General features: G+C 35.5%; 1 protein-coding gene across 1 annotated transcript in view; it reads left to right on the forward strand.

The window, feature by feature from the left end:
• The first annotated feature begins 712 nt into the window (after positions 1-712).
• Vwde (von Willebrand factor D and EGF domains) overlaps positions 713-14,136 on the forward strand; it is a 69,942-nt gene continuing 56,518 nt past the window's right edge. The window contains exons 1-3 of the mRNA XM_078040339.1: positions 713-1,066; positions 7,335-7,513; positions 11,296-11,527. Of these exons, the coding sequence (XP_077896465.1) occupies positions 1,000-1,066; positions 7,335-7,513; positions 11,296-11,527 (478 nt within the window). The 5' untranslated portion in view covers positions 713-999. The remainder of the gene's footprint in view (positions 1,067-7,334; positions 7,514-11,295; positions 11,528-14,136) is intronic.

The raw sequence follows: 14,136 nt of genomic DNA on the forward strand, positions 1-14,136 counted from the left end.
CTGACCATTGTTATTTTCCCCCTCAGGAGAGGGCAAAGTGCAAGGTGACAGATAGGGGACTCAAGACTGAGCCTACCACAGAAATTCTGGGAGAATGAGGGTTCATCCCAAGACATGAAAAAATATACAGGAACAATTGAAAAAAGGGGCCACTTTTTTTTTTTTTACAAGAGGCAGCCACACCCCTAAAGATAATTCAAAGAATTGAAAATCATATGCAAGGGGTCAGTGGCCATGCGCTGAACTATCCTGGGTTACAGGTTTACTACTGGATAACTGAGATGGCTCCGCATATACATGATAGACCTGGGTAATATCTGAGTTCAGACCCTTCCACTTCTGAAAACCTATTACGGAGGAAGAGGAGAGGGATTCTATCATTGCAGAATTAATCTCTACTCCCTCCTACATTGCTCATCACTGAGTCCTAAAATGTTGGAAGCATCTTTCGGGAAGCAAGGTCAATTATACGAGCGAATATAATTATTAATTGCCAATTATTATTAATTATTAATTAATTATTAATCTCCAATTATTAATCTTAATCGCCAATTACGCGATTAAGAAATTATCTTCAGACATAAGGCATTGGCTCACAAGGTTTCTTTTTACTGGAGTCCATCTGAACAGTTTCTAAGATTACTAAATTTTAAGCATTTGTCAGGACAACCTACATGCCAAGTTATGTCCCGAGCTCCTCGCTGACAGTGCGAATGCGGGTGACATCCAAGGTGGTGGAGTCACAGCCAGGAGTTCCGGCGCTTCGGTTCCCCTAGACAAGGTTGGGCGTGGTTTTCAGCTGCAAGGCTGGGAGGAGGAGTCTAGGAGCGGGAGTACACAAAGGCTCCCATCGCTATTCCAGAGAAAGGACGCCCAGCTTTGGGGAAAACTGAGTAGTAGGGGACTGAACAAGCCTGAGAGTGAAAGGCTGAGACCCGAGGTGGCCCATCCTCCTGGCACCCGGCGTCAACGCCGGTGGCCCTACCTGCAGCAGCTGGGATGCCCGGAGAAGCTTGGTCCCTGGCAGTGGCGCTGGTGCTCCTGGCCCGGGCGCAAGGTCAGCCAGGTAGGTCGCTGGCGGGTGGGAGCGCAGGGGCGCCGCCTGCGGGTGGGAGCTGGCTTCGAGGATAATGCGAGGGAAGTCTGGGGGCATCTTGGTGGATGTCTGAGGTCCGCTCCTCACTGTCCCATCCTCCATTCTGTCCCACCTCTGTCTTTGAGGCGGCCGCTTTACAGTATGGTACCTTTCGGTTTTAGTTTGCGCCCAGTGTTGCCTCCTCTTTTTCTTTTGGACTCTCGGTTCTGTTTTTTGTTTCTTCTTTTCCTGATGTTACTCTGCTTAAATTCCTTTTAACTTGTTGTAAGAATCTTTCGCTGACTGTCTGGTATCCTGCAGGCAAGTGGATCGAATTATCAGAAGAATTAAATTCCAAACCACACGATTTCCACCCCATACCACCTGTCCTCACCCCCGGAATAATTAATTGGTGAATATTGTATTTCTATAGTAAATCTCTAAGCTAAGTTTTGTGTATGGTATTTTTCATGTTATCTGTCAGAATCAGGCTTCCTACTGTAAAAGAGATCTTTATAGAAAGAATATCCCTGCTCACTTATTTAACCTATGACTAAGAAAACAGCTTAAAATACCTCGAAGTTAAACTGATATAGAACAAAGCCACGTTCCTTTGCTCTTCCTGCTTGTTTTTAATGTTCCAAAGTACAAATAGGAGCATTAAATGAAAGATGACTTGCTCTTATATTATAATATAAGTTCTCTCATGTTTTTCAGAAGTAAAGCTGATCTGTGCAAAACTCTCTGCAACTTGGGGCTGGGGGGAGGAGGCCATGTGTAATATCTACAACCCTTTACCGTGTCATTTTCTTCTTATCTTGCTGATCTTAATCAGTTTTACTAATATAAGTTTGCTGTGTAAAAGGGAGGGGCAAGCATTCTTCCATGTAAAATTTTTAAAAGAATATTAAAACCCAATTTATTCATTATTTTCTGAAGTGATAAAACTTAAAATTGGCCTGTGCCTTCGTTGGTTTACTTACAGATTTTCTGTCTTCATGAAGAACTATTCTTAAATTAACACATAATAATTTTACATATATAGATGGTACTATGTGACAATTTACTACATGCATAAAATATTAAATGATCAAATTAGAGTAATATTTCCATCTCCTTAAATATTTATCATTTCTTAGTGTTGGGAACATTTGAACTTCTAGTTCTTTATAAAATTTGACAAATTACAGTGAACTATAGTCACCCTACTGTGCTGTAGAACATTAGGACTTACTTCTTTTGTGAAACTGTACTTTGGTACCTACCCAAGCAACCACTATCCCTCCTCCCCCCTGCTTTTCCTAATTTCTAGTAACCATTATTATAAATAATATTTTAAGCACATTTACACTAATAACATATTAAATATGCATTTATTACAGTTATATAAAATATTTCTCAACAGCATAACCAATATTAATCAAAGAAGATGCTTTCATGCTTTACTACTCAATCACATAACCCCTATTGATTCTGTATAGTAGCTTTGTAATCTCTTTGCAGAAGATGAATATTATCTTTTCCAGGTCATATCAAATTATTAACTTTATCATGATACGATTATCATGATAAAGTTAATAATTTATTTTTAGTAGTCTAGAAATAAAAGAGGTGAATAAAAAATATTTATTGAGTTTTTTTTCAAGCAGCTTTTACTAAGCTATAAATCATATATAAATTGCTCACTTAAAGTGTTTAGTTCTATGGTTTTAGTATGTTCACAGATGTGCAACAATTACTACAAGCAATTTTAGAACAATTTTATAAATTAAGAAATAAATAAATACTGGACTGTTAGCTGTCAAATCTCGGTATCTTCCATCAGTCTACCTAACATCCCCTGTCATAAGTAATTGTTATTGGGATATCTCAATTTATTTGCCACCTCTTTTTATTTTGTATAAATGGAATCACACAATTAGCTGTATTTTGTGTCTGGCTTCTTTGACATGGCTTAACATTTTCAAAATACATTCATGTTTTTTGTGTGTCAATACATTTCTTTTTAAGATGGAAATATATAACATTGTGAGGATGCACCACATTTAAAAAATTTTTTTATTTTTATTTGTTATTTTTAAATGTATCATGCATACATAGGATTATATATGTATAATGTTATACACACATAGTAATTTGTATGTGTGATACATATATTATGTATAACATTATATATAATTATGTATATTATGTAAAATATTATGTATAAAACATAATATAGTATGTATAACAGTATATATACATAGTAATATGTATGTAATTGGTGTATTTTGACATATTATACCTACATGGAGTATAACTTATTCTAATTAGGATCCCATTCTTGTGTTTTTGTGATGTGGAACTTCACTGATTGTGTATTCATATATGAACATAGGAAAGTTATGTATGATTCATTCTACTGTCTTTGGTATTCCTATCTCCCACTTCCCTTCATTCCCCTTTGTCTAATCCAATGAAATTCTATTCTTCCCTCCTCCAGTTATTGTGTGTTAGCATCCACATATCGGAGAGAACATTTGGCTTTTGATTTTTTAGGATTGGCTTATTTCCCTTTAGCATGATAGTCTCCAGTTCCATCCATTTACCTGCAAAAGTCATACAGTTATTCTTTGTATGGCTGGGTAATATTCCATTGTGTGTGTGTATCCATTTTCTTTATCCATTCAGAAAATGGCACCAAGATTTGTTCCATAACTTAGCTATTGTGACTTAAGCTGCTATAAACATTGATGTGGCTGCATCACCATAGAATGCTAATTTTAAGTCCTTTGGGTATATACCAAGGTTTGGGATAAGTGAGTCAAATGATGGTTCCATTCTAAGTTTTCTGAGGAATCTCCATTTCCAGAGTGGTTGTCCCAAGTTGCAGTCCCACCAGCAATGTATCAACGTACCTTTTCCCCCACATCCTTGCCTACATTTATTGTTACTTGTATTCTTGATGATTGTCATTCTGAATGGAGAAAGATAGAATCACAGTGTAGTTTTAATTTCCATTTCTCTAATTGGTACAAATGTTGAACATTTTTTCCTATTTTTTTGTATCATTTATATTTCTTTTTCTGTGAAGTGCTTGTTCAGTTTCTTTCCCCATTTATTGATTGGGTTGTTTGTGGGTTTTCTTTGGTGTTAAGTTTTTGAGTTCTTTATATATTCTGGTATGTATGCTATATTTGAGGTGCAGGTGGCAAAGATTTCCTCCCATTCTGTAGGCTTTCCCTTTACATTATTGATTGTTTCCTTTGCTATAAAGAAGCTTTTCAGTTTGAAATCATCCCATGTATTGAGTCTTGATTTTACTTCTTATGCTTTAGGAGTCTTGTTGAGGGAGATGATTCCTAAGCTGACACAATGGATTTGGGCCTACATTTTCTTCTAGTAGGCACAGAGTCTCTGGTCCATTGCCTAGGTCCTTGATCCACTTTGAGTTGAGTATTGTGCCATGTGAGAGAGAGGGTTCAATTTCATTCTAATACATATTCATTTCCAGTTTTCCCAGCACCATTTGTTGAAAAGGCTATCTTTTCTTCAATGTATTTTTTTTTTTTTTTGGAGAAGAGGTACTGGGAATTTAACTGAGAGGCCATCAACCACTGACATCAACCCACATTCCCAGCCCTATTTTGTGTTTTATTTAGAAACAGTGTCTCACTGAGTTGCTTAGTGCTTCACCTTTGCTGAGGCAGGATTTGAACTCATGATCCTCCTCTCTCAGCCTCCTGAGTTGCTGAGATTATAGGAATGTGCCACTGTGCCCAGCCTCCAATGTACTTTAATGGCACCTTTGTATGGTATGGGATAAGTGTATTTATATGGATATGCCTCTGTGTCTTCTATTCTATTCCATTGTTCTTCATGTCTGCTTTTGTGCCAATACCTACCCTTTATATAGACAATAATCAGAAACTACTTTGAAAACTACATTCCAGTAAAATAGAAAATCATGAAAACATTAACAAATTTTTAGAGACATATGGCCTACCCAATTGAATCAGGAGGACATTCACAATTTTAAAAGATCAATTTCAAGCAATGAAGTTGAAGATACCATCAAAAGCTTACCAATAAAGAAAAGCTTAGGACCAGATGGATTCTCAGCCAAGTTCTATTAGACCTTCAAAGAAAAACTAACACCAATCCTCCTCAAATTATTCCATGAAACAGAAAAGGAGGGAACCCATCCAAACTCACTCTATGAAGCTAGTATCGCCCTGATACCAAAACAAGACAAAGACACATCAAGGAAAGAAAACTTAAGATCAATAACATCATGAACATAGATGCAAAAATTCTTAATAAAATAAGTCATTTATAGAAACACATTAAAAAGATAGTTCATCATGATCAAGTGGGGTTCTTCCCAGGGTTGCAAGATTAGTTCAGCATTCAGAATAATCAATGAACGTAATTCATCACATCAATTGACTTAAAGACAAGAATCACATGATTATCTCAATAGATGCAGATAAAGCTTTTGACAAAAATACAGCATCTATTCATCTTCAAAATACTAGAAAAACTAGGGATAATAGAACTATACTTCCACATAGTAAAAGCTATCAATGCCAAGTCTAGGGCCAATGTCATTCTAAATGGAAAAAAAAATTGTAAGCATTCCCTCTAAAAACTGGAACAAGGAAGGGTGCCTCTTTGACCATTTTTATTCAACACAGTCTTGGAAACCTTAGTCTGAACCATTAGACAAAAGAAAGAAATTAAAGGGATATGAATAAGAGCTCAAATGATCCCTATTTGCCAATGACATGATTCTTTATTTAGAAGAGCCAGAAAACTCCATCAAAAAGCTTCTAGGACTCATTAGTGAATTCAGCAAAGTAGCAGGATATAAAATTAATACCCATAAATCAATTGCATTCCCATACACCAATGACAAATCAGCTGAAACACAAATCAAGAAAACTATCCCATTCACAGTAGCCTCAAAAAATAATAAAATTCTTGGGAATCGACCTAACAAAGAAGTGAAAGACCTCTACAGTGAAAACTACCCAACAATATAGAAAGAAATTGAGGAAGACCTTAGAAGACGGAAAGATCTCCCATGTTCTTGGATAGTCAGAATGCATATTGTCAAAATGGCCATACTACCAAAAGCTTCATATAGATTTAATGCAATTCCTATTAAATTCTTCATAGAAATAGAAAAAGCAGTCATGAAATTCATTTAGAAAAACAAGAGGCCAGAATAGCCAAAGCAATCCTTAGTGAGAAAAGTGATGAGGCAGGCATCATCAGACATTAAATACTACAGAGCTATAGCAACAAAAATGGCAGGGTATTGGCACAAAAACAGACAGCAAGACTGTTTTTCGGCCTGCTGTTCTCTCCTTTCCTCCTGCTGAGGAAAGGAGCTTTGTGTTCGGCCTATGTGGAATTTGGCAGAAAAAATATCTTCCAGGTCAAGCAAAGACTGCTCAGAAGACAGGTTCCCTAGAAGAACATCAGATCTGTTCCTTCCTCCCTGTTCTTGTTTCTTCTTCCAGCCTTCTTCCTTCAACCATTCATTTTCTTGTGCTTCATTGTAAAATGGTACTTTCAATAGGATGGACATAAGGAAGAAGATGGGGAGGCAAGCAGGAGGGAAGGAAAGACAGAAAGAAGATGGGCAGGCTGGAGAAGTTGCTCAATTGTTGGGGATGTACTCAATAGTAGAGCCCTTGCCTAATTTGAGCAAAGTCCTGGGTTCTGTCTATCCTCAGGATGGGGGTTGGAAGGAGGAAGATTGAACTTTAAAACCTTTTAAACCTTCCTGTACCAGGTGCTTCACAAATTGCAAAAATGGAATCGACATTAAAATATTAGTTCACTTTGTTGCATTTCAGGATCTGGCAGAGGTAGGATTTGGGATTTTTGTATTTACTTTGGAGGAAAGCCATTTGTGGAGGGTCATAATGACATTATGACATTGTAGGGCGTGTGACTTGAGATGGACATAATAAACATATTCTAATGCAAGAGCAATTAGTTCTGTTACCTTACTCAGATTAAATGAAAATAAAGTTCTTAAAGTTTAAGTACCTCAACAATACATCCTAGTTTTCTTGATTTGTTTATTGTATTTATAGAAATTTCAAGAAAAGTCACCTTTGACTTTTTAAGAGACCCTGAGATTTCAGATGGTCTCTATGTGCAAAAGTGAGTTTATTTGCTTTTTTTTTTTTTAATTTGAAGATTGAATTATGCCAATGAGCAAAACACATTTCACAAAGACACCTATCTTTCTGTCTATCTCCAGAATGCTCTGCTGGGGGCCACAGGTTACTTCAGAGTCCTTATAGAAATGTTCATTTTGACTCGATGCACCTCCAGCAGTCGGCTGCTCAAGAGATGATATGTGATCATTCCCTTTCTTCTGGATGGTATCGATTTCTCCTCTTTGACAGACCTGCTGAGATGCCAACTAAATGTGTTGAGGTACTTCAGTTCACACTTCTTATGTACATTTTCATATAAGGATTGAGTCTTATTATTTACAGTTTATTTCCTATGCTGAAATATTAGTTTAATTATTAGCTTGAGGTAATTTGAAGGCATAGCCTAGTGTAATGATAATAGTAATGGTAATGATGTTGTCCTCCATGCAGTCTGCAATATCTTATATAATTTTCATAACCCCAGGTTACAATCTACCAGTAATTATTTTTTTTTCATCAAACTATTCAGGACACAGATATTCTCATGCATAACCCTTCTAGAGTCACCTAGTTAACAGTTTCCAGTTCAAAGCCAAACTTTGAACATAGGCAGTCAGTCAGTCTACAGGACTCCTCTGCTTAACCACAGGTAACCTGCAAACAGTAAATTTTGTATGTTTTTGTGCTTTGGTTTGACTCCACTGGCTTGAAATTAATAAGCTGACCACCTCCTATTTCAAACTGAAGAGAACCAGCTTGGTAGTGAAATCTCCAAGTATTTCCTGACCCAACATGCAGACAATGCATCTGCGGCAAATTGAATACTCAGAGGCCTCTGGCCTCATCCCACTGTGACTTCTTCTGTAAGCCCACAATTGGTGTGGCCAACTTACTTTCTTTTTATTCACTTACGAATAGACAAGCATATGTTTTTTTAAAAAGCACATCTGTTTAACTTTGTCAGATATGTTTAACTGTGTCATGAAGTTATTTTTTAAACTTTAAAAGTTTTTGAACTTTTTTTACATTCAGTCACACCAGATCTAATTTTCTGCAACTTTTCACAAAATTTACTATTTTGAATGCATGATATGATTTTGATCCTGACAGTGTCTTGTTTAATTATCTAAGCAAAATGACTTACTTTACAAACTGATTTTCTTCCAAAATGTCTCAAAGAATAAGCACAAGTAAAATAAACTCCAAAGGCAGGATGTCTTAGGTGTTTTTCAGTCTACTTTCAGTCCTTGTCATGATCTTCCTTGAATTTCCATTGAGAAGTTCAGTTAGTGTAAATTGTGATTTTCAAATGCAAGTTTCCCCTAATTTATCAGTAGTCTCCATTCAGCTGAAGATGCTATCATGACATAGACATCATCTTTACTTGTGACACTTTTGACCAGTTAGACTTGCAGTTCAACTTTCACTATTGGTATCACATTTTAACCAAATGATCTAAGGAATGAGACTAAGTCTGAATCTCTTAAAACTAAACTTATTTCCTCAACCTCCCCAGTTATAGGATCAAAATGGAAAGGAAGGATGTGAACCTGACATTTATTTTGCAGCTCATGCATTTCTTGCACTGGTGGACATGATCACCTAGGTAACCTCACTTGATCTCCTACTGAGGCTTTGAGGTTACTTTTGTTACTTCATTTTAAAGATGTGCACACAGGCAGAGTCTGAATCACATAACTGAAGTCATTACCTGGGAGGAGGCTGTACAATATGCAGTATCTCCCTCAGCATGAGCCCTTTCCCCAGTCACAAGCCTCCAACAGAGTCCAGGAATAAGCAAGTGTTCAGATGTGATAGGTAACTAAGACAGACTCTGTAATTTTCAAGAAATGCATCCATGTCACACTTGTCAAGTTACTAAAGGTACTTTCATCACTCATGATTTTCCTATATGTAATCTCACTGCATTAGGTGTGATTTTATTCTTAAAGTTAATTTTTAGTTTGACCTGGAGGACGTGAAGCTACTGTTTAACACTTGAAGTGAGACCATGTCATTCAGGATTATGTCTCAGAAGAAGATTTGTTTTGCTTATCAGTATACACACTTTGCAAATTATGCAGAAGCAGAAATTATTTTTCTGTTTAAGCTGTAGTGTAAAAAGATCTCAGAAAAGACATTCATATTTTAAAGACATTCTATTTTGACTTGTGCCATTGTAGCCAAGTCTCTTTTCTCTTTTTTGCTTATTTGCTTGTCACTTTGTGACATTTAATTTACAAGTAGCTAAAAAGTCAGAATTTAAAAATAACCTTTAAGAAAATTGGATGAAATTCACTACATTCTTAAACATTTGTGCTCTTTTTCTTTGGCTGAACTGATCATTTGTAGATCACAGAATCTCACCAACCGTAAAAATAAAATGGTTTTCCTGTGCTCTGTGGAGAAGAGTTCCTTGTCCCAACCTCTTATTCCCTTTTTGAACCAAGGATTTAGAGCATTCAAGTTAAGACTCAATAGTATTTTATTTTTCCTTACAGGAAAATATAAGTCTATTTAAATAAATTTCTATTTGTGAATTTAAAATAACACATGTGTATTCTAGAATGCTAAGGAAATAAAGAAAGGATAGAAATAGAACAGCACTTATTCACAATCTATCAACACATTAATAACTATAATTAACATTTGCTTTTCTATTATATATATTGTTTTGTAGGTTATGCTTTATGTTCAAATGTGTAACATGCTTTTTCTTAGTTATAGCTATAGGATTAGTATGTTCCATTTATAAATTCTTTACATCAGTTTTAAAGCAATATTCTGTAATAAGAACATACTAGATGCACTTATGTGATTGCCCTATATGTGCACATTGAGAATTTTGCCATAATAATTAATTCTACAATTTTAGCAAATGTACATATAATCTTGTCATCATTTTAGTATGTTTAGTGAGATTTATTTTTAAATGTAAGATTGGTGAAGACTAATGTCTTTTTGAGGCTTTGATATATACATTATTTAAAACATAATATTGATGGGCATGGTGGTACAAGTCTGTAATCTCAGAGATCCAGGAGGCTGAGACAGGAGGATCACAAATTCAAAATCAGCCTCAACAACTTATTGAGGCCCTAAGCAACCTAGTGAGACCCTGTCTCAAGATAATGAAAAGTGTTGGGGTAATGAAAAGCTTAGGGGTAAAGCAACCCTGGGTTAAACCCCCAGCACCTAAATAAAAAATATATAAATATATGAATAAAACATAATGCTAATTTTTAATTCCCACATAACTAGATAGATATGCCTTTTCCAATACCAAATATTCTAATGCATTAGACATCTGTATTATTTTTTGTAAATTGTGTATTTATGGTCATAGAATTTTTAGATTACATTGCTTCATTTACACTTCACTATAGCACTTTGGGTGGGAACTACTATCCCTTCATAAAAAAGAGAAGGTTGTTGAGTGTCCTGTCCAAGGTCATGAGTTCAGTCAGTTCTTCCCAAATAATATACAGTTTCTTCTTATTTCTTCTTCATTAGTTTTCTATTTTTTCACCTGTGAGTAATTTATACAGTAGGCTTCATGTGAGGTTTTTGCTTCACTTTTTTTCTCATATTAACAAATAGTTTGTCCGTCGTTAGATTTTGAACAATGTCTTCCTTCTCCTCTGATTTTTGTTGCATCTTGAACTCTGCATCAGCTTCTTACATATAATATTCCCATCTATTTTGTAAGAAATTTCCAAGACCAATTTTTCTTTGTGAAGATTACTTCAGATTGATTTACCTTGTTTTAGAAAGTTCATCAAGCTATTTTAGGAAGTTATCTGACAAAGAATTTCTCTTTTTTACAATAAGGTAACAAATAGAATCAATCTATTTGGTTCAAATTTACTATTAAAGCAGTAAATCAAAGTATTTGTAGTAAATTCATATTAATTTTTCTTGTGTTGTATAGGTACAACTGAATAATTTTAAATGATTGATAATTTAATATTTTAAATGTTGTTTAGAAGAAATGCAAAGTAATTGCTGTACTTGTATGAAAATAAATTGTATTTTCAATTCTTGTTTTCTCTGATGCAAAAGATGAACCACTGTGGAACTCAGGCCCCCATCTGGCTTTCTCTAAGAGATTCAGAAACACTGCCTTCTCCTGGGGAGATAAAGCAACTGACAGCTTGTGCCACGTGGCAGTTTTTGTTTAGCACTACAAAAGACTGCTGTCTCTTTCAAATCCCAGTGTCTGTACGAAACTGTGGGCAATTTTATGTGTACTTACTACAACCCACTCAGGGATGTATGGGCTATTGTGCAGAAGGTAAGAAAACAGCAGTAATACACATGAGCTGCTAATCATGGAACTGTGGGTGGGTGCATTTGTGCTTGTCTCTGGACGGGTGGTATGGAGCTATTGCAAATCGCAGTAACAGACTTGTCTACCGTTTTCACAAAACTGAATCTAAATTTGGTGTTTACTTTGGCCAGGTTCATTTAGGATTCTTGGCCAGGATGTTAAAGTGCTCAAAACTATATACTGATGTGAAAGTATCAAAGGAGGCTCCTGACCTTATTCCCCCTGCACATAATTATTGAGTGTGTTAAAAATTCATTGATTTTCTTGCACTCTTCCCCTCTTTAATTAAAGGATAGAGGATGCTGAGTTATTAAAATCTGGATTTTATCTCATTTTATCTTTCTCTCACCAATAGTTATTGACTGTTTATCCAGTTCCAGCAAGTATTTTAGGCCGTAAAGTCACAGTGCTGAATAAGACAAATGAAATCTTTGTCCTCATGAAACTTATATTCTGCTGAAATCCCTCAGACAATATGTAAAAATAAAATGGGTATATCTTAAAGAATAAAATGAATAGCCATTCACTATATTAATTAACATCCACTTACTATAAATATTCATTTATTATACAAGTATATGATTAGAGAAATAAATATAGGAAAGAAGACACAGCTTTCTTAAAGAAGAACTGTGAATAATATTTTTAGCTTTTATTCTACTTAGAAGATGGAGCTTGTTTATTCTCATTTTAACTGTGGGACAGACTTTGTGACTTGCTTGCAAATAATAGTGTATGGAAAGGGAAAAAATCACAATTTTACATCGAAGACACTTGGCAGGTCCTACATTTGATCAAAGTCAACATCAGTAGTGATAAAGCATGTGGATATCATGTGTCTCCTGATAACAGTCATTAAAAAGGGTGCTACTCTTTTTTGGTCTTCTTCCCCCAAATCCATACACCAAGTCTAATCATGAGAAAATTTATATAAACTCACATTAAAGAACATTCTACAGAACACCTGAATAATATATTTTTAAAATGTCAAAATTATGAGACACCAAGAACAAGTGAGAAGCTGTTATTAATTAGAAAAAAAAACATGACATATAATTTAATATGATATCCTGGATTGGACACTGGAACAGAAAGGGCAATCAGTAGGAATCTTCAGTTTATTTAAGAGGCTAAACCTGAAGTCAACTTCTTAGCTTTGATAAATGTATCATGGTTTTGTAATATGTTAACATTTGCAGAACATAGATAAGGGATGTATAGAAAAGCTCTAGGTTACTTTTTAAAAAAAATTAAAATATTTAATTTTTAGTTGTAGTTGGACATAATTTGTTTTATTTATTTATTTTTATGTAGTGCTGAGGATTGAACCCAGGGCCTCTCACGCACTAGGCAAGTGCCCTACTGCTGAGCCACAATCTTAGCCACTCTAGGTTACTTTTTAAAATGTTTTGTTTTGTGAGATTCTAAAGTCATTCTAAACTAAAACATTGATCAAAAAACAAAAATAAAACTATTTTGGAAATTAATATGGTATAAAATAAAGAAAACTGGTGCATGCAATAGGAATGGGTTGGCATAGGGATGCTATTATTTTAAAGGATACCTGTGGAAATCTCTGAACAGCTGATGAGCTTGGGCTGACATCTGAATGAGGCAAATGGCAGTCAAGAAAAAATATGGGGGTAAAGCATTCTCAGTAGAAAGAACAGCAAATGCAAATGTCCTCAGCTGTGTAGGAAGATAGAACTGATGGAGGAAATCAAAGAACTGATGGAGGAAAGCTGGCCACGAATAGAGCAAGTGGATTGTCTTAGGAGATGAGGTCAGAGAAGCAAGAAGGTGATGGTAAATGTAGGGTCTTCAGTTCATGGTAAAAACTTAGATTGAGTATTAACTACAGTGTAAAATCTTAGGGACTTTTAAAAAGGTGAGTAATACGCTCTTGGGGTTGAATTTAAAATAACATTACTCCTGCAGAAAGATGCCTGTAGGCTGTTGCATTCATTCCATAGAGAAATGGTGGTGACTTAAAGGGGACAGGGGTGGAAATTCTTAGACTAGGTGTCATTTTCAGACAGACCTGGTGAACTGGATATGGGAGAAGGAAAGAGAGGAATCAAAGACAGTAAGTATCTAGGATTTTTCTTTGAGTTACTAAGGCTGGGGTGTAAATATTAGATTGTGAAGAGAGGGTAATCAAGTTCTATTTGGTCTGTTATCCAAGAGGAGACATGACAGTCACAGATGAAGAATTCACACCAGACTCATGAGTCTGACTCTGACCATGATGTTCACTAAGGATGTTGTGAAATAGAGACCCTTTTTGGAGTGCCCAGAACATACTAATGTAAAGCTCACCAAAGATAATTGAGCTTAATGAAACACTGTTTCATTTTCTCTCTACTCAATTATGACTTAGGAACTCTTCCAAAAGAGAGAATGTGTCCTTTACATCAGGATGTCATGACTTGGTATTTTGAATAAAAAGAGATTCAACAAATGATAGTAGTGTTTAATAGAACTAGTGGCATAACCCTTCAGATGCAAGAAGCTCAAAACAGAAAGACACTACATCATGGATTTTTTTTTTTTTTTTTGGCTTAGATTGGTTA

Source organism: Ictidomys tridecemlineatus, chromosome 2 (genome assembly GCF_052094955.1).
Source record: "Ictidomys tridecemlineatus isolate mIctTri1 chromosome 2, mIctTri1.hap1, whole genome shotgun sequence".
Classification (NCBI taxonomy): Eukaryota; Metazoa; Chordata; class Mammalia; order Rodentia; family Sciuridae; genus Ictidomys; species Ictidomys tridecemlineatus.